General features: G+C 35.6%; 1 protein-coding gene across 1 annotated transcript; it reads right to left on the bottom strand.

The window, feature by feature from the left end:
• Window positions 1-9,577: 9,577 nt before the first annotated feature.
• LOC103003006 (disintegrin and metalloproteinase domain-containing protein 18) lies at window positions 9,578-20,075 on the bottom strand. The gene is made up of 6 exons (XM_028165512.2): window positions 20,021-20,075; window positions 19,363-19,439; window positions 13,671-13,726; window positions 11,259-11,337; window positions 10,820-10,896; window positions 9,578-9,782 (listed from the first exon to the last, which is right to left on the bottom strand). Exons 1-6 carry the CDS (start codon window positions 20,073-20,075, stop codon window positions 9,578-9,580), a joined length of 549 nt encoding a protein of 182 aa, XP_028021313.2.
• Between the last annotated feature and the right edge of the window lie 1,129 nt (window positions 20,076-21,204).

The following is a 21,204-nucleotide window of genomic DNA, read 5'->3' as shown; positions in this document are numbered from 1 at the left end:
TACATAAAGTTTTAATGAAACACGGTCTTGCTCATTCATCTGTACCTGTCTACACTGACTCTTTACAGATCACATGGCCTGCAAAGCTGAAAACATTTACTATCTGGCCCTTTACATACAGCTTGCTAATCCTTAAGACAGAACTTGAAGTGAATGTATCATTATAAGGCATCCAACTCAAATAATGTCATTAGAGGATCTCTAAGCAAGAGAAGCTAGAAGGCTCACCTCACCAGACAGATGAGGATCAGCTACTACAAAAAAATCCTTAGACAGATTTGGGGTTTTAGAATTATCAGATTCATCTTGCTTGGTTCATCCAATGTTACCATCCCAAATCTAAAGTCTCACTCCTTTCCAATTAATACCCTAATTATAAAATAACAGATTTGGTGCCACCTTGCATTTTTAATTCTGCAACATGAACAATTAATCGGGTTGTGATTCTCAGCTATATTTGCCTAGTAGTTACAAGAAAAAAGAGATTATTTTAAATCCACCACAGGATCCAAGAAGAATTTAATAAAAGCAACTGAGTAACAGGTAACAAACAAATTATTGTTGAAGCAACAGAGGATGATGAGGCGACTCTGAGACTAGAAAAGCAGAATGTTGTTACCAACGCCAAGACTGGATGGATGTATGAATGAGGAACTATCATTAGAATTCATAAACAAGTGCTGATCAGAAGGAGGAAAAACCACAGAGGGAGGGGGTGTTTCACACGACCAGGAAGCAATGGTTCTGAGGCACTGCTCCAGGCAGGGCCAGAATGTAAAGACACTGACACTTCCCTTCCTCTCTCCAATCATCCACATTTGCTGAACATACCCAAAAGCCAGAAGCCAAAGAAGTCCAGGGAATATATTGTTCTTATGATGTAATCAGAGCAGGTAATAAGGAGAAAATGGATCTGAGAGCACCTAGTGAGTGACTGATCCACAATATAAATATTAAGAGATATTAGAGGATGTAAGAATAAAAGAAAAAAGTTAAATAAGAAAAAAAATAGATGATGAGTCAAAATGCTCTCATATATAATTAACCAAGTTCCAGAGAGAAAAGGGAAAGAAAAAGATTAGCAAACAAATAATATTGATATAATAAAATTTCTCAGGTCAGATGTAAATTAGTATCCAGATTGAAAGGGCTTCAATATAACAAGCATATTGGATGATAAAAGATACCACGCAATGATAAAAAGATCTTAAATGTTTCTGCAGAGAAAACAAGCAGACCACATACAAATAAGTGAGACTAAGAACGGTGTTAAATTTCTAAAGAGAAAGTAAAAGGAGAGGACTTTTAAAATTCCAAGGTGCAATTATTTCAAAACCAAAATTAACCAAACAATCTTTTAAAATAGCTACATTTTCAATGACGCAACTCCCAAACAAGTTACTACCCACCTACTTTTTCAGTCAATTACAGGAGCGTGTATTCTAACCAAAATGAGTAGGCAAGCCAGGAAAGAATACACATATTCCAAAGGAGACAAGACAGAAGATTCTTAAACAGCTATGCAAAAAGTCCAACGTAGATTGGTTAAAAAAAAAAAAAAAAGATACATCTATAGAGTTAAAAAAAAAAAAGTAATTTCTGAATCATGTAGAAAAGTGGAGGCAATTTATAACTTAATTAAAGACTTTGGACAAAAACACTATGATGCAACTACTAATTTGGGAAGAACCAAAAGTTATGCAATAAAGGCGACAATCTCAGTTCATTATTTGCCTCATCAGAGAATTTAACACAATTCTAATAATCTATATAATTATAGAGAGGAAGAATAGAAGAGGCAGAATGTAGAAATGATGAGCTATTAGGATGTTAAATTCTGACTTCAACACAGGAAGTCAATAGATAATGCCTAAATTTGAATACTCAAGAAATTTAATGGGCATATTATTTAGAAATATAGAGTAAAAGAATGAACAAACTATTCCTACACATACAAACATGAATAACTATCACAGACATAATTTTGAGCAAATATGTGGCAGACACACACAAGAACACACACTCTATTATATCATTTACAGAAAGCTCAAAGAAAGATCAAATTAACCAGTGATTAAGTGTCAGGATAGTGGTTTTCTTTGGTAAGCGTAGTAAGTGAGAGGAAGCATGATTCTTCTGAACTGTTGATAAGATTTTATCTCTTGATCTCTGGGATGTTTATACCTATGTATTGACTTGGCCAAAATTAATTATGCTATACACTTATGACTTGTGCAATGTTCTCTATATATGATGTACTTCAATAAAACTTTTATTTGAAATGAAATAGACATTAAGTTGTATGCCAGGAGGGAGAGGTTGACAAAAAAAGGGGAAAGAGGATTCAAGGAGTATAGATTATGCAAAGGACTGATTTAGTTGTTTTCAGTATGTCTTGTAAAACGATTTTTATTCATAATTTGTGCATTACTTGATAAAAATTTTGAAAGAAAAAATAATAGTAGTAGAGTTATATGTTTCAACATGTATACATCTTTTAACAAGCTATTCAAAATAGTTCTGAAATGATACATAAAGTAAAAACAATGCTGAACAATAATATATAGTTAATGGATACATATATTTGTAACAATAGTATGAAGTATGCAAAAAATGGCAAGTATGAAATCATGACTTTTGTTATTTCTTGAATTTGAAGGAGACATAACAGGAAGCTTTAACTTTTCTCTAAGGTTTTATGTCCTTAGAAAATCTGATGCAAAGTTAGTGTCCATTATACCTAGCTGGTGAAGGGGTATATTAATGTTTGGTCATATTATTTCCCTATGTTTGAAATTTATGATTAAAACAACTTTCTGAGATTAAAATAATGTTGTCCCAACAAAATAATGATAGAGATATAGAGAAAAAAAATAAAGTTTACTTAACTATGCAAAATAATACTTTTAAAATACAACATAAAGTTAAAAAAAAAAAACAGTAAAGAAGGATACAAATTACATACCACAGCAATACCTGCATCCCAGCTTTTATTGCATATTGTGCCAGGAAATGTTGCTCCCACATATTTAGGCTGTTTCCTGTAACTACATCATTATAGTATGGCTTTGTCATTAGCATGGTTATTCAGAACAATTTACTAGTTTATTTATTAAATTAAATCTCCCAAAGAATTTAAAATAATTTGTCAAACATACAATTTTTATCTGAATAATATCTAATATATTATACAAAGTGCTCAAATCATTGAAAACTGTAATTCACTTTAATGCCAGTTTTCTCTCCTAAACTAACTCCTTGACTTGATACAATTTTATTTATCTCAAATTCTCCTTAGTTTCCCTTATTCAGCATTCACTGTTTTGGTCACTAAAAGTTAAAACGAAAGGGATTTTTAATCTGTAGAGAAGAAATCTTGCCTGTTCTAAAGATAAGCAGTTTTAAAAATTAAATGTAACCAAAAAACTCAGATCTTTCTTTATCAAACAGTAGACATGAAATGTATTCACATAACAAGGTAATGTTAACAGAATAGTGTCAATTTTACATCATTAGTAAGCTGAGGCTTGTATGTATTCATAGTATAGTTGATATCATAAAAGTTCATGAAAGACAGACTTTTTTGCATAAATTATACTCCAAAATATTTTGTCATATAAGTGATTCAGGTTGTTTTATTTTTATTATATTTCCAACCACACTGTCACTTCAGTGGCAACAGCTATGTTTTCTTTAACATTTTCCAAGGGGCCTACAGAAAGCTGAAGAACACAATAAAGGCATTAAATTATAAAATTAACAGAATTATTTATGTATATCTCTTTATTAATGTAGAACATTGTGCTTACATAAGTAAGAATGTTACGTCATGGGGCCGTAGGATAAGATAGTCCTGTTTCCATGTCAAAAATCTTTGTAATAAATCATCAGCATTCCCATTAGTAGAAATTTGGTTTTTATCTGACCACAATTCCAAGGAGGATAGTATCACAGTCAATTTGAACTGACTAAACATCTAAAAATAAGATTTACAGTATATTTATTCAAATAACATAAGTCATTACATCAAAACAGTACAAAAAAATAAAAAGTTTACTTGATTACTTTGGATATTAAACCAAATAAAGGGCTTTAAGTCATTAATTTGTCATGATATAATGGAAAGGTTTTCAATGACTTTTTACAAAACTGTAAATGTAAAAAAGTTAAAACTTACTGTGTTGACAAGGCCAATAAGCTGAATAATTTTCTGCATTACAGCCATCGTTTCTGATCCCATATAATCATGCTGAAAAAGAAATTTTTATGATTCTTTTAAAAAATGTGAGTGACAGCAATTTTTTTTTGTATGGCAAATATATCTTGGTGATACCAGGCAGGAAAACCATAGGATTTGTCAGACAATTTAAAGCATACTAACATAAAGATGATAATATTTACAATAAATGAAAACAAACAACAAAAAGAAAAAAATCATACTTGGGCATTCAACATAGATTCTCACTTGTTATATATTTTAAAGACATTGTCCAGCAGAAACAACTGAAATCCTCAAGAAGTACTAAAATAACTTCACAGATCCCTCTGTATTATAAAGAGATTTCTTGAGGTAGACATTTTCTATAACACAGAAGGAATCAACCACAGTATTTCCCATTGTATGCTTAGTAATTAAAGAAGAAGCAAATACGTAAGCATTAAAAAATAATCAAAATGCTCAAATAAATCTTTAGGAAAAAAGACAGAAATTGTAATGATGTAAAGTGAAGATTATGTGGAATGACTGATTCAAAAAGGTTTGATAAAGAACAAGATGAAATAGGGTAAAGGAAAAAAGAAAGGAAAGAATTTTTCCTCTGAAACTCATAAATACATTTTTTAAAACTAAAGTATAGTCGATTTACAATCTTATATTAGTTTCAGGTGTACAGTATAGTGATTCAATATTTTCATAGATTATATTCCATTCAAAGTTATAAAACACTGCCCCTATTTGCTGTGTTGCATTTCAGTCATCAAGTAAATGCTAATAAAAACCACAATATGATCTCAGTATTCATATACCAGAATGGCAACAATTTAAAAAAGACTATCAATACCAATTACTTGTGAGAATATGGAAGAACAAATTGTTATAGTCATTTTTGAAAACTATCAATGTCCTCTAAAAGTAATATACACTAACCTGATGATATAACAATTTCACTCTTAGGTAGATACTCAAAAGATATTATGTCTTCCAAATGGACATTCTTCCAAAGAAGACACACAAGTGGCCAACAGGTACACAAAAAGGTATTCAACATTACTAATCCTCAGGGAAAGGCAAATCGAATCCACAGTGAGATATCACCTCACACCTGTCAGAATGGCTATCATCGAAAAAACAAGAGCTAACAAATGCTGGTGAGGATGTTGAGAAAGGGAACGCTTATGCACTGTTGGTGGGAATGTAAATTGGTACAGCCACTATGGAAAACAACATAACGGTTCCTTAAAGAATTAAAAAAGGAACTACCATATGACCTGACAACCCCAATCCTCAGTATACATCCTAAGGAAATGAAATCAGTATCTCAGAGAGATATCTGCATTCCCACATTTATTGAAACATTATTCACAGTTGAAACATTATTCACAATAGCCTAGATATGAAAATAACCTAAGTGCCCATCAACAGATGAATGAACAAAGAAAAAGTGGTATATATGTGCAATGGAATATTACTCAGTCATTAAAAAGAAGGACATTCTCCCATTTGCCACCGCATGATAAACCTGGAGGGCGTTATGCTAAGTGAAATAAGCCAGCCAGCGAAAGACAAAAACTGTATGGTATCACTTATATGTAGAATCTAAAAAAAAAAGTCCAATTTCATAGAAACAGAGAAGAGAATTTTGGTTTCCAGAGGGGGAAATGGAGAAATGTAGGTCAAAGGGTATGAACTTTCAGTTATAAGAATAAGTTCTGAGGGTCTAATGGGAAGCACAGTGCCTAGAGTTAATAATATGGTACTGTATACTTGAAAGTTGAGAGCAGATCTTTAGTGTTCTCACCACACACACACACACACACACACACACACACGGAAAAAAGAGTTAACTATGTGAGGTGATGAATGTGCTAATTATCTTGATCTTGGTAATCAATCCACAATGTACATGTACATCAAATCTTCACATTGTACAATTTAATTATATACAATCATATTTATCAATTATGCCTCAAAAAAGTTGGAAAAATATTAACTGAATTGGTCAGACGGTAAAGATCTGATATGTTCAAAGAAAACACTGTGACCAGAGAGGCTACAGCCGGTTAAAGAGAGGGCAAGGCAGTTAGGAGGTGTGGCCAAAGAGACCCTGGCCTAATCTGGGGATGAGGATGCAGGCAGACAACACTGGGCATCCTAGGCTAGTTTGGGGTCCTAATCGTATCTAAGTCACACTTAGAATTAAATATTTATAGTTGAAAATAATTAGAAAATTCCATTACGTCTTTGAAGTTCAGGAAATTTTTCATTATGTTTAAAGAAAGAAGAGAGATAAACAACAAGGTTCTATATAGCAAAGGGAACTATATTCAATATCCTGCGATAAACCAGAATGGAAAAGAATATGAAAAAAAAGAATGTCTATATGTGTATAACTGAGTGACTTTGCTCTACAGCAGAGATTGGCCCAACACTGTAAATCAACTATACTTCAATAAAAAATAAATAAATAAATAAATAAAATAGGGCTTCCCTGGTGGCTCAGTGGTTAAGAATCCGCTGCCAACGCAAGGGACACGGGTTCGAGCACTGGTCAGGGAAGATCCCACATGCCACAGAGCAACTAAGGCTGTGCACCACAACTACTGAACCTGAGCTCTAGAGGCTTCGAGCCACAGCTACTGAAGCCCACGTGCCTAGAGCCCGTGCTCCACAACAAGAGAAGCCACTGCAATGAGAAGCCCGCGCACAGCAACGAAGACCCAATGCAGCCATTAATAAATAAATAAATTAATTAATTAATTAAAAAAATAAAAAGGGAAATCTCTTTAAAAAAATTTAAATAAATAAATTAAATAAATAAAAATGTCTGAAGTCTCAAAGGTAAATTACCCCAAATCGGCAATTCTGTGCTTTAATTTTTCTATCAACATTTAGCAAAAAGTGTAGCTACCTTTCCATGATCATTAGAAATATTAATTTAGAAACCTGTAAGACAGCTAACAATATTAAACATTTCTATAAATTGGTTTCATAAATTTAATACTCAGAAAAGTTTTAACATTTCAGCTGATGTTCTCTAGGTGATAGTAATAAAACTTTAAGATTTAAGAAAGAAAGAAAAAAGAAAGAAAGAAAGAAAAGAGAGAGTGAGGGAAGGAGGGGAGAGTTTGACTTACCAAAGCTTTTTCCACTATAATGTGCATTTCTAGATACTGGGGTAATAGTTCTGAAAGAGTTTTTTCCTGAAAAGAGAATTTATCAAACGTTAACATGTTTTGAATTTGTTAAGCACAGAGAGTGACATGTAAAGGAAGCAAAAAGGATGTATATAAAACCCTCAAGAGGACTTAACAATATAAATTAATTGTAAATCAGAAATTTTACTTGAAAACAGATTCCAGGTTTAAAGGAATCCCAGGGAGCCTGAGAGCATAAGGTGGGAGTCTAGGTACTCACTATTAATACTGCATAAGAGAAAGTGAATAGCTCTGTAGCTCCATAGCATAGGCTGTGTGTCCCACTTGGTATAAGGTAATAATCCTTGATTGTGCCAAGTCAGTCAGCTACGAATCAACAATTTACTACATCGTCATTTAGTACTCTAATGGTAATTTCTACATGAGCTATATTTCTAACACATTGAGATACCATTTCACACACAGATATTTTAAAGAAACCAAAATTTCTTCCTTGACCCAAGTGTATTGGTAACTAAATCGAAGAGTAAGGAGGATACAAAGATTGGGTCTGTCATAAAATATCTTAGCTTACTATAAATAAACAGGCAAACAAACAAACTGGACTTGACGGTAGAGCCTAGGTTTGTATTTCCATAGGGAAGCAAACTACGCCTGCATCTTATATATGTATATACTGAGATGCTGATCTTTTTCCTTTGTGTTCAACATTAACTTTAAAAGTATTCTGTATTTTGGTTACCCTTACTGTGCCTGTATAAAATATAAGTCAATGTTGACAACCATGTCTTGTGCATTGCAGCTTGATTGAGTATAATTATAAATTATGTGTGCACCATAACCAAATTTGAGTATGTTTCTGCACAGTAGGTTTCATATTTTAATAACAGCATCGTTTTTATCCTATTTGCCTTTCCAAATTTATATTCTTATTTTCAAAATAATAAACAAAAAATGTAACTTTGATACCTATGTTTTAAAACGAACTTATAATACTATTCACCATAATGTCAGGTGTCACTTTCAATAAAACGAACTTCAAAATTCATTCATTTTTAATAGGTTATCTTTATTTCCTTTTGTAAAACTTTGTGTTCATTTTTAAAAAATAAGTATGGAATCATAAAATATTGCCAAAAAAGATCACTATATCTCATGTATCATTCACTCAGTTTCCCCCAGTGGTTACATGTTACAAAACTATAGTAGGTTTTCAAAACCAGGATATTGACCTGGTACAGTGTGTATGTGTATATCTCTACATCATATTGTCATGTGTATGTTTATATAACCAGCACTGCAATCAAGATACAAAACTATTTTGTCACCACAAAGATTTCCCTTGTTGTACCTGTTTCAAGTCAGATGAGATTATACAGTCAGAGGAAGAGGAGGAAAAAAGAATGGAGAAAAATGAACAGAACCTGTTCTGTTCCTGTAGGGCACTTTCAAGCACACCAACATGCATATAATGGGAGTAACAGAAAGTGAGGGGATAGATAAAAGGGCAGAAAGGATCTTCAAAGAACTAATGGCCAAAAAGTTCCCAAATTTGATGAAAAAACATGAATTTAAACAACCAAGAAGCTTAATGAACTCCAAGTAGGATAAACTCAAAGGGATCCACTCAAAGGCACATCATAAGAAAACTGTCATAAGGCAAAGACAGAGGCTCTTGAAAGAATCAACAAAGAAGGGACTCATCATGTACAAGAAATCCTCAATAAGATGAATAATATTTGATTCTTCATCAGAGACCATGGAGTCCAAAAGATGGTGAACTGAAATATTCAAAGTGATGAAAGAAAGAATTCTATATTCAGCCTACAAGTAAATTAAGAGAGTTTACTAATATACAAATGATTAAATATTCTAGAAAGATATGTCCCAGTAGTATATAAAGCTATATGTCAAAATATTAAAAGTAATTAAAAGTAATTTTACTATTCTTCCTATATTCCTAAATTTTTTTCAGTAACATGCATTTTTGTTGGAATAAAAATGGAAAACAAGAAATATTACATAATACATCATACAACAAGCTTGACACACATTATTGCATATTTCCATGTATTTTAGATGGAATATGGATGTTTCATTTACTGCTGTAGAAAAAAGATACCAAATTTTATATTACTTCTCAACAGCTAAGTAGTTCCTTTTCATGATTAACACAATTCTACAGAAGTAGTTTTATAGTGCATCATAACATCTGAATTGTCTCAGTTACCTGTGAGTTTAAATGGATTTTACAGGGCTGGTCTTTCTGCCAAATATTGCTGTAGTTTTCTGCTAACATTGGCATATCTGGATTGTCATTTTTCACTTGATAAATTATGTGCTCGAATCTTGCTGAAGATTCCAATGGCTCAATTCCATAGCTGATATTTTCAAACTGAAGAAATCCCCTGAATATTTAGAAAGCAGTGATATAAAAATCCTGCATATGATCCCATCAGACCTATAATCCAAAGTGTTGTAAGAAATGAGAAACCATAGTGAGGTACATGTATTAAACCCACTCTCTTTCCCTGCCTTTTCTCAGCTACCATTAGTAACTGAGTAACCACATCTGCGTCAGTTTTTCTCATGTATTAAAAAACTAAATATACTGAAAAGTATTTTGTATTTTCTGTATAGGAGTCACATTCATTCAAGATGTATTAATTAAGGCCAAGTATTTGCTGGGAAAGACATTTGTTGAGAATTCCAAGAATAAAAAGTTCCTATTCTTACAGAGGTTAGAATAAGGGAAAATGGATATATAGAGTGGAGATCTAAAAAGATTAATACGCAGGAAAACCACATTCAGAGAATGTCAGTTTTCTGAGTTGATATGAGTAAATTCTGGAAATCAGGCAACCAAAAGCAAAAGGAAGTTAGGAAGAGTTTTTTGCTCTGCTCTGGACCTGTCTTCATCTGATAAACTCACCACCTTCTTCCTGCCACTGTCAATGACGAAAATCACTTATCCCTGCCCTTTTACCTCTAAGGTACCTTCTCAATTAGTCATTTTACATCTGATACCAAGTACACCTAAACTGAGAGCATACAATATGTGCTTAGTTAAGTAACTAATTAATGTCATTTTCCATAACTGTTCCAGATAACTGATAGATAATACAACAATAACATCTAGGGAGATGTTCTAAAGGATTTGGGTGGGGGGAGGTGTTTGTTTTGTTTTACTGCATCTACCTCTTTCTGCTCAATATCTTGTAAATATCTCCAGTCAGGATTCCCTTGAGTGATTTCATTTCAATTGGCACAACTAAGGTCCATTTATTAATATTAATATTATTAATAAAAGTAAGGCCATCGTGAAGAAAACATTCAGATTTGAATTCTCCTCAAATATCCCAGATTTGTGTTTTGCAGCCACTAAGTTTCATTTGAAAGTATATCCTAAGTGTTCATGTATAAATAGCCTCTAAAATGCTATTACCTAAGTCCAGAACAGATGCTGAGTGTCACGACTGAATTTGGAAAATCTGCAACGTATCCTTGGTAATGGCAATGCATCTGAAAAACAGTACAGAGTGGCAAATAAATAAATTGTTTATGCATAAAAGTGTATTGGCAAACATTATAAATATTCAAAACATTAAAACAGTTGAAAATAATAAGATTGTGTATCATACAGATTTATTAAAATTGATTTTCAAGGAAAATAAGTATTTGACAACTCTCTTTACTTTGTACCACCTAGGTGCCCATGAGTGTTCTCTAGGTCTGGATTTCATCTCTATCATACATGGAATGTGGAATAAAATTGTATGAAACTGCCAACATGGAACAAACATATCCCAATGGTAATGGTAATAATATGTTCACTTCAATAAGGAAACATGTGATAATAAATGTCTAAGACACCTGGGTCTTACCTTAAAATATGAAGACTCAGAATGCAAAGTTCCAATTTTGTTATATGTATAAACCAAAAAGTTCTGGGATATGAATGAGCTAAGAAAAACAAAAATAAAAAACTGGTTGAATCATGAATTTATTATGAACATAAACATTAAAATAATAAAAATAACAGTGAAATATATGATTCATATAATAATATTCCTTAACTAGAGTAATTTTAGCATGCCATAACAGTGTAAATTCATAGAACTAGTGTCTCAGAGAGTTTAGGATTTCTTAACACTGGAATAGACTTTGAATCCTCCATATCAGATATTCATGTGTGTGCCTGCCTATGTCTCCATTCAACAAGATTTACTGATTGTCAATGATCTGACAGATCCTCTTCGAGGCACGGGGATACAGCAGTAAACAAAAGAGAAAACCATGGGTCTTCACGGCAGTGAGAGACACATAGGCTAGTACGTTAGGTGATGATAAATAAGGCCCAGGGTGGCAGGAGGTTGGTTGCAAATGTAGACAGGATGGCATGGAAAGGCTCACTGAACTGATTAGTAAAGACCTGAAAACAAGCCACTTGGATTTGCACAGAAATGTTATTCCGGACAAAGCAAGGAGAAAATGCCAAGACCCTGAGGCAGAGATATGTTTTGTGTTTACAAAGAATGTCTGGGGGCAGTGCCTGCGGTGAAGCATGGAGTGAAGACAAGAGCCCACAGTAAGAGATGGTGTCACCGAGATGAGAAGCCATTGGAAGAGTCTGAGCAGATGAGGACGGGTCAGACCAGCATTTTAATAGAATCAGACTGAATGCTGTGTTGAGAACCATCTGTAGGACAAATAAGCAGAAACAGAGAGATCAGCTAGGTTGTTACAGTCATCCAGGCAAGACATGACGGTGGCTTGAGCTAGGATTGCAGCAGTGGTGGAGGTCCCATTCTGGATGCATTTTGAAGGCAGATCGCATGGGATTTAATAATCCATTGGATGTGGGGGGAAAACAAAAGAAAACAAAAAGATGTCAAGAATGACGCTAACATTTTTGTTCTGAGACACTGGAAGAGTAGAGGTGCCATTCACCGAGATAATTGTGGGAAAGACCAATTTTGGAAAAGGACCAGAAGTACATTTTAGACACGTTAAATATGAGAATTCTCATAACCTCTTGGTTATCAAACAAGTAGTCAAATAAATGACTATGGTGTTCATTGGAGAGGAATAAAGTAGAGATACAAGTTTGGGAGTAATCAATACATAAATGGTATTAAATCCACAGGAGTAGATGAAATAACTGGGTGATTGAGTACAGCTAGGGGAAAAAACAAACAAACAAGCAAGATTTAAGAATAGCACCATGGAGTACTCTAAGACTGAAGAGATGAGGAGGAATCTAGAAAACAAACAAACAAACAAAACAAAATCTGAGAAAGAGTGAGCACAGTGGTAAGAGTTAAACACAAGAGTCTGCGGTATCCTGGAAGCCAAATGAAGAAACTATTATATGGAGGAGACATTGCTCAGCTATACAAAATGCTGCCGATTGGTCAAGAAAAATGAAGAGTAAAAAATAACTGGCATTTAGAAACATGAGGATCTTGGATGATCTTATCAAAAAACACTTTTCATGGAATGGTAGCGACATTAAAGACCGACATGAGCTTAACGATCATGAATTACAAGCGAATAGTCGTGAATTAAGTGAGGACAATTTTCTCCAGGCTTGTTCAACTACAGAGATGCAGGCAGACAAAATGCAGTTGTGATAAATATATATTTTCAAAGATGTAGGCAGAGAAGAGGCTGTTTGAGTCCATTTATATAAAATGTTGAGAAAACACAAATTAAGAGACAGGAAATAGATTGCTTGTTGCCTGGAGTAGTGGCTGATGACAGGGATTAAATATGAAATGGCACAATGGGTCTTAAGTGGGGAATGAAATATTCTAAAACTGATTTATGGTTGATAATTGTAATACTATATTAAAATCATTGAATTATACATTCGAGAGTTTTATGATTTTATATATATATATAATTTACCAAATAAAGTTGTTAAAAATAAATATATATATAATTAATACCTCCATACAAAGTATGCCACTAGTTCAATTTTCCACCAGTAACCACATGATATATACACATGTTTGATTTCACATCGGATATACTTGATACACAACTTGCAGTTCTTGGGTTCAATGGCTTTATACTCTTATTTATACGTAACTTATTTCTTAATTTGAAAATAGCAAGCTGGAATATACAAATGCAAAGTTCTCATAGACTTAATATACAAGACCTAATGAATCCTAAACTGAAAAATTGACTAATTAAACAGCCTACATTTCACTGCATTCTTGAATTTAAATAGTGTACAAAACACTTTTAAAAAAGTAAATTCTCAGCTTTAAGGGAAAATCATATCTTACTGTTTTCTGAGATGCAGAGTGTATGGTTTCTTATCAATTGTAATGATATAAGTCACCTAAAATAAAGCAAATAAAGACGATTTAGTAAATCAGAAATATATAAAGTAAAAGAGTATTTTTCACTCAAGTAGAAAAAGACTCACCCAATCCATTTTAAAAAAGAATATATTCTTCAGAATTTCTTGTTCTAAATAGTAAAAATTTAAAATTTTTCTAATAAATTCAGGATGAGGGTGCTAAATTTACTGCAGGGATGGCTTTTGAAAAGAATAAATGAAAACGATATTTCGAAAAAAATATAATTTTACCATTTACTAATACTAGATTTTAATTGTTTATATCTAGAAAAAACATATATCATCCTTAGCCAAAATGAATGAGGCATGGCTATAGGCTTACATTCTACACCGAATATAATGAAACAATAGCAAGTTTATAAATACGTATATACATACTAACAAACACTAGAGCCACTTTGCACTGCTTCACACATAAACTGGGAGGAAAACAGACCTGCGAGAATGAAGCTGGCGAGGAACGCTGCAGCTCCAGGGCTACGAGCTCTGACGCTACAGGGACTAAGTCACAATGGTCCTCATTACCTTGACGTGATGGCAGCCAGGAACAGGAAGTGTGCACGGTACACAGTACAGCAGGTTGCTTTTATAAGATCATCAGGAGGGTGAGAAAGTGTCCAGCTAAATTGAATTTTATGTAATAGAACAACGTAGGCTTGAAATCCAACCTTTGCCATTTAACACAATGTGATCAACAGAGGTACGTCCATCCACTTGGCCATATCCTATTGGTTGGAAGGAAGTCACAGGTCTTTCCCACACTCATAGTTAGTGAGACAGGCTGGGACCTGGAACCCTTTGCTGCAGTGCAAAGGATACACCTGGATATCCTGTATCCTGGATACACCTGGATATCCTGTATCCTGGATACACCTCTCCTGGAGCAACAAAATACAAAGAAACTGTATGGGACTAAAAATAACTGCATGCCAGACGTAGAGAATGGACTTGAGGACATGGGGAGGGGGAAGGGTAAGCTGGGACGAAGTGAGAGAGTGGCATGGACATACATACACTACCAAATGTAAAATAGCTAGCTAGTGGGAAGCAGCTGCATAGCACAGGGAGATCAGCTCCTGCTTTGTGACCACCTAGAGGGGTGGGATAGGGAGGGTGGGAGGCAGACGCAAGAGGGAGGAGATATGGGGATATATGTATATATATAGCTGATTCACTTTGTTATACAGCAGAAGCTAACACACCACTGTAAAGCAATTATACTCCAATGAAGATGTTAAAAAAAATAATAATAACTACGTGTATGCCTTAGTTGGGGCAAATTCCAGCTGCCACTTTTGAAGAGCCTGGAGCAAAAACAGGGTGTTGGGAGCAAAAGGGCGGTACTGAGCATGCACCCTGCACACACCACCACCTAAGGGGTGGGCAAAACACCTAAGCCACCCCTCTGGCCTGACCCCTGGACACGCCCCTACCCTCACCTTATATAAGGAACAAGTTTGCCCCACCTCCGGGAGTAAGCAAGAAAGGGGACTTGTTGTTTGTTCTCACTCCCCTCTGCTGCAGCAGGGGCCCCAGTAAAGCCTTGCCTGAATTTCTTGTCTGGCCTCTGATCAATTTCTATTGATTGGGGAAGGCCAAGAACCCTGGTAGGTAACAATAGGTGGAGCTTATTCAATGGCATGAACACCAGATGGTAGGAATCACTTGGTTAAATTAGGGTCTGTCCAACACCATGAGCAAAGAACAACTGGGGAGCTGAGGAATAAAACCCACAGCTCACATAGTGCTGGGAGATATTCAAGGTCTGATCAACCAGAGGAGAAAAATGTCACCAAACACTCATGCCATCCACCAGAGATCCACAGAAGGGTCAAATTTTAGTGTTAAGGAGAAACTAATCTTAGAGTAAGGGCCACTCTAAACATTCATCCTAAAGACATTACAAGGCAGCATGAAATTGTCCATCTGATTCATAAGTAACTTAATTGCCTGCCAAAACAAAGTATAGCACATTTTAAAGGAAAAACACAAAATCAAGCAATCAAGCAAATAAAATTAGCAAGGTTAATCCAATCAAAAACAATTATACACAGGGATATGAAATCAGTCTGGTGGCAGGATAAGAGGTTCCTGCCTTACCATCCTCCCAGATACACCAAACATAAGCCTCACATGGATTGATGCCCTGTGAGAGAAATCCAGAAAGTAGCAGAGTGACTCTTCAACACTGGGTGACTGAGAAAGTACCCACTGTGAAAATGGGTAGGAAAGGCTGATACACACACTCACCGTAAAACCCACCCCTGGCAAAGTGCTTACAATCAGGAGGGAACCCCCAACTCTCAGTATGTCCCTCAGAACCAAAAGGTTTGGACCAGGCATCCAGCAGCACAACTTTTAAGGCTGCCACCCAAGGGACTGGCTTCCAAATAACTTAGTTCAGAGAGCCACTGGGACTTGACATCCCTGATTCCTCAGACCCCCATTAAACAAAGAAGCAGTTTTTAAATGTGAGCATGAGCACTTCCCATAGTTCCCCACCACGGGGTGCATCATAGAGGGAGCAGGCAAAAGCACCCAGCTCCTACTTTCTCCCTGGAAGGAGTCTGACTGCACACTTTTCCAGTTGCAGCTTGAGGGTCCAGCTTCTAATCAGACTACATGTGGGTGCTGATAGGGATCCTCCCAGGAGCCTGAAAGGGCCGATGGGCACTTCGCTTGACTACTCCCCCAGGCTCAATCCAACAATAAACCAAGCCTCCAGTTTCTTCCTGAGAGGACCTTGTCTACACAACTAGAATCTCAACCTTTTTTTTAATTGAACTATATTGATGTACAATATTATATGTTACAGGTGTACAATATAGTGATTCATAATTTTTAAAGGCTATACTCCATTTCTACTTATTATAACATATTGGCTATAGAACCTCAACTTTTAGCACTGCCACCTGAAGGTTTGGATCCCATACCACCTAGCTCTGAGACCTGACGGGGCTCAGCATTCACAGATTCCCCAGATTCATCTTAAGAGAAGATTTTTATACAGAGGTGCAAGCACTTCCAAGGACTATCTCCCTGGGCTTAGGGCAGAGGGAACAGGAAAAGACACAAGGGTCCCAGCTTCTCTGTGTTAAGGGTTTGAGCGCATACTTCCTCAGCTGCTGTTTGAGGGTTGAGCTTCTAAATAGCTTGCACCAGGGAGCTGACAGGGTACATAAATAGTAGTCATCTGGGGACTTGAACAGATGTGAGGAAATTCCCTGTGCTTTCTCGCTCTGACTCATCCCAACTATAAAGCTAATTCTCCAGCTTCTCCCTCAATGAAATTTGTCCACACATCTAGTGCCCCACCTTACACAGCTGCCACTAGAGGAACTGGCTACGAAATCACCTAGTTATGGGAGCCCTCCTGGAGCAGAGAGAACAAAAGAGGCGAAAGAAGTAACATTATCTCTGCAGATGACATGATCTCATGTATAGAAAACCCTAAAGACTACATCAAAAAGCTATCAGAATTAATAAATGAATTCAGTAAAGTTTTAAGACACAAGATCAAAATACAAAAATCAGTTGTTTCTATATACTAACAATGAACTACCAGAAAGAAAATTAAGAAAACAATACCATTTACAATAACATCAAAAGACAAAACATTTAAGAACAAATTTAGCCAAGGAGATGAAAAACGTATACACTAAAAACTAAAAAAAATCATGAATAAAATTAGAGAAGACACAGATAAATATATATTTCGTGTTTATGGACTGAAAGGATTAATATTGTAAAATTTTCCATACTACCCAAAGTGATCTACAGATTCAGTGCAATCCCTATCAAAATCCCAATGTAATTTTTCACAGAAATAGAGAAAACAATCCTAAAATGTATATGGAAACACAAAAGAACCTTAATAGCTTAAACAATCTTGAAAAAGAAGAGCAAAGCCAGAGACATCATACTTTGTGATTTCAAACAATATTACAAGGCTGTAGTAATCAAACAGTATCTTACCAACGTAAAAACAGACACGTAGATGAATGGACCATAACAACATAACTTTATACCTAAAGCAACTAGAAAATGAAGAACAGAAACCCAAAGCCAGTAGAAGGAAATAAATCATGAAGATCAGAGTAGAAATAAATGAAATAGAGACTTAAAAAAAAAAAACAATAGAAAGATCAATGAAACTAAAAGCTTGTTTGAAAAGATAAGCAAAACTGATAAACATTTAGACAGACTCATCAAGAAAAAAAGGGAGAGGGCCCAAATCAATAAAATCAGAAATGAAAAAGAAGTTGCCCCTGACACTACAGAAATACAAAGGACCATGAGAGTATTACAAACAACTATAAGCCAACAAAATGGACAACCTAGAAGAAATGGACAAATTCTTTGAAAGGTACAATCTCCCAAGACTGAACCAGGAAGAAATAGAAAATATGAACAGACCAATTACCAGTAGTGAAATATACAGAGATTTCAAAACACTCCATGTCCTGCATCATTGTGATAACTGAAGTAAACAACTTGAAGTTTAAAGTGATCATGCAATGACAATATACATACAAGCAGAAGTAAATCAGAAAAAAAAGAAAATAAATTTTTATGCAAACAGTTTTTCAACAGAAAGTAGTTTATTTATAATGGAATCAGAGTCATAAAGTTTGGATTCCATGTCCTAAACTTATAACTTAGACTCCCTTAACTGAACATTTGTAATCCTCTTTCTCATATATATAAGAAAATATATGTAATATTTCAAAAGGTTAATGTGAGAATTAAATGAGAGTAGTATATGAAAATACTTCTCTAAAGGAAATTATTTTATTGTGAGTTTCAAGTACAATTTCACATTTAATTTTTATTACAGTTATTCGTTAGTAGAAGAGAATCGTGATAGGTTCCAATACCGTATGTCAAAATAGAGTTAATGGAGTCTTAATTTTTTTACTTACTCTTATTTCAAAAATTGTTCCTTCAAACTGAAAAAATTTTCTCAGGGTTTCTATATATTGACCACACCACTTTAACCACATGAAAATTTAAACCTCTGTATTGTGACTTCTAGTTTGTAATCTAAAACATTAGAATTATGCCAATTTGAAGTATTTTAATCAAGAAAATATTCCAGATGGAGTGTCTTCAATTTAATCAGCTTTTAATAGCAGGTACGCATTTTTCAACTTCTTTTTCCAGTTAATATTTATTTACTGACAATGTTTTCATCATAATCAGGCAAATGTGACATTTTTATTTTTCCTTTTCTTTTTTTTCTTTGGCCATTACTTCTAATAAGTCTGATGCTTCTGGGTCAAAACTTGCAGGTCTAAATCTTGCTCAAGACCATTTTCTCTGTCACTTTAAGAGTGGCCATTAATAATTTTTTTTCATAAATTTCATTGTCATGCTTATCTAATATTTATTTTTTTCTACCAGTGTGATTCCTGAAGAGTGTTTACTATTTCTTGAAAATTGTGAACAAACAGGTCAGAAGAGCCTGAGAGATGAAGAGAAGGGCACAGGAGTTAGCAATGAAAATATGTTGCTTTGCAAGTAAATACAAATCAGTAGGATCTGATTCAATACAAAGGTAAAGAAAAATCGTCTTAAACTTTTAAATTATAAAACTAATATCCTTGATCATTCACCTGCTTCTCTGAATCTTCACTCTCATTCGACCTCATCTTCTGTGGAACTGTGACATACAGGAACATTCCCTCAGAATCTGTAGAAAGAAAATGGGATTTTTTGCAACAGTGCTGAGTCAAGCATGGGTTCTTAAGTTTGAGTCCATGGTGGGGTCCACAATTGCAAGTCAATTTATCTACATGTGTCTACCCGCCTTCTTGGTCCACAGATTTCAATAGATTTTCAATGGCATACTGAAAATGGCTAAGATACAAACAAGTCAACAAAAATTAGCCATTGCAGTTCTATAGGACCATCCTGTTCGTTTCCATAACCGCGTTGGGACCTGTTTCTCTCGGGTCTCTGAGGAATACATCCAGGGCAGTGGCGAACCTCGTATATCCTCTGGCCACAGAGTGGGTGAGCCAGAAAGACCCTCAGCTGCTGAGACACTGGACCCTTGATGCAGAGAGTGGACTCCTTGGCTAATATCTTTCTTCCCCTGCCCTGGTCGGGGGTGGGTGGCGTAGGGGTGGGGTGTGGGAGGAAAGCACCGGCAGCGCATCCGGGAAAGGGGCGGTAGGGGTCCCAGAGCTACAGTAATTGCTCCCCAGGAAGAGCCCAGGCCTGCTCAGAAGCCAAAGGAGGGAGAAGGAAGTCGAGGCTCCGCGGTCTTACCCTGGAGGGCGTGCAGCCCTCCAAGCTCAGCAAGCAGTGCAAGGAGTACGAACATCGCTGGGCGGGGCGCTGGAAGCACGGCCAAGGTCAGAGACCGTTGGGCAGCCCTGAGGCTCGCGGGCAGCAGCACTCAGGGGTTCAGCGCGCTAGGCCCCCGGGCCCTGGGGATGAGGACCAGGGCCTCCCAGTCGCTTCCAGCTGTGCGGACTCATCCTTGGGCATCCTGAGTGGCTGGGCACTCGGGGCTGGGAGAAGAAACAGCAGACAAAAGCCTAAGTGTCTGCGCACAGCTGGTTTGTGGTGACTAAGTGTACGTCTTTTAATGCTTCAGTAGGGATAAAGGGGCAAATAAGCATTATTTGCTTTTCTGCGGAAGTTTCTGGTAACTTCCTTTCTCCGTGTTACAGTTTTCTGACAACGTTTATTTACTGTGGTGGAAGAGAAAGAGGAAAATAGGTATATTAACTATTTTTTACAAGAAATTTTCTACTTAAATCGTGTTACTGCTGACTTAATAATCTTTTAAAAAATCTTTGCAAACAAAGAAAAATAAGAATATTGAACTCGATCCTGGATAAGGAAATAAAAAGCACAATTCTTCAACTGTGTGCCTATTCTTACAATGTTAGATTATAATCTGTTGAGGAAAGGGAAAGAAAACTTTGAAATGTACCCTAAGTGTGTATTGTTAACAGTTGCTGTGAGAACCGTAAAAAGGAAGCTTTAGAAATGGGAAGGCCAGCAAGACAAACTCAGAGAGGGAAAGTGACACCACTTCAGAAGACAGAACATGTAATTGTCTTTGAATTTTCTGACAAATATCTTAAGCTGCACATGCTCAAAACCTAACTCAGCTTCTGCCTGCCACCCACCCACACCTTCCTTTATCCCAGGACACTCCACAGCAAGGATGTATAGTACCAACAGTTGCAAAAATAAACTCTGCTCAGGTCTAATACTTGGACCTGCTAGGTAGTAGTACTCCTGGGAAACTGATCCTGAGAAATTATGATTAAATAAGGCAGGACCGTGATCATAATGGCCCCAAATAAGTTAGTGGCAAAGGGGATGAGGGAAAGTTATGGTAGAGTCATCCCGATGTGTATTATTTTTACCACAGACTTCACCCACTTAAAGCACACAGGTGAATGATTGTAGGGTTTTTAGTGTATTCACAGATATGT

This window comes from Balaenoptera acutorostrata, chromosome 21, assembly GCF_949987535.1.
Source record: "Balaenoptera acutorostrata chromosome 21, mBalAcu1.1, whole genome shotgun sequence".
Classification (NCBI taxonomy): domain Eukaryota; kingdom Metazoa; phylum Chordata; class Mammalia; order Artiodactyla; family Balaenopteridae; genus Balaenoptera; species Balaenoptera acutorostrata.
This window is presented reverse-complemented; position numbering and strand designations above follow the sequence as displayed.

Excerpts from the sequence above, each read along its gene's own strand:
- LOC103003006 (XM_028165512.2), bottom strand. The coding sequence starts at position 20,075 with ATGTTCGTACTCCTTGCACTGCTTGCTGAGCTTGGAGGGCTGCACGCC. Across the intron at positions 19,440-20,020 it reads AGGGCTGCACGCCCTCCAGG|ATTCTGAGGGAATGTTCCTG; the intron begins GTAAGACCGCGG and ends TTCTTTCTACAG. Across the intron at positions 10,897-11,258 it reads CTGAGTCTTCATATTTTAAG|ATGCATTGCCATTACCAAGG; the intron begins GTAAGACCCAGG and ends ACTGTTTTTCAG.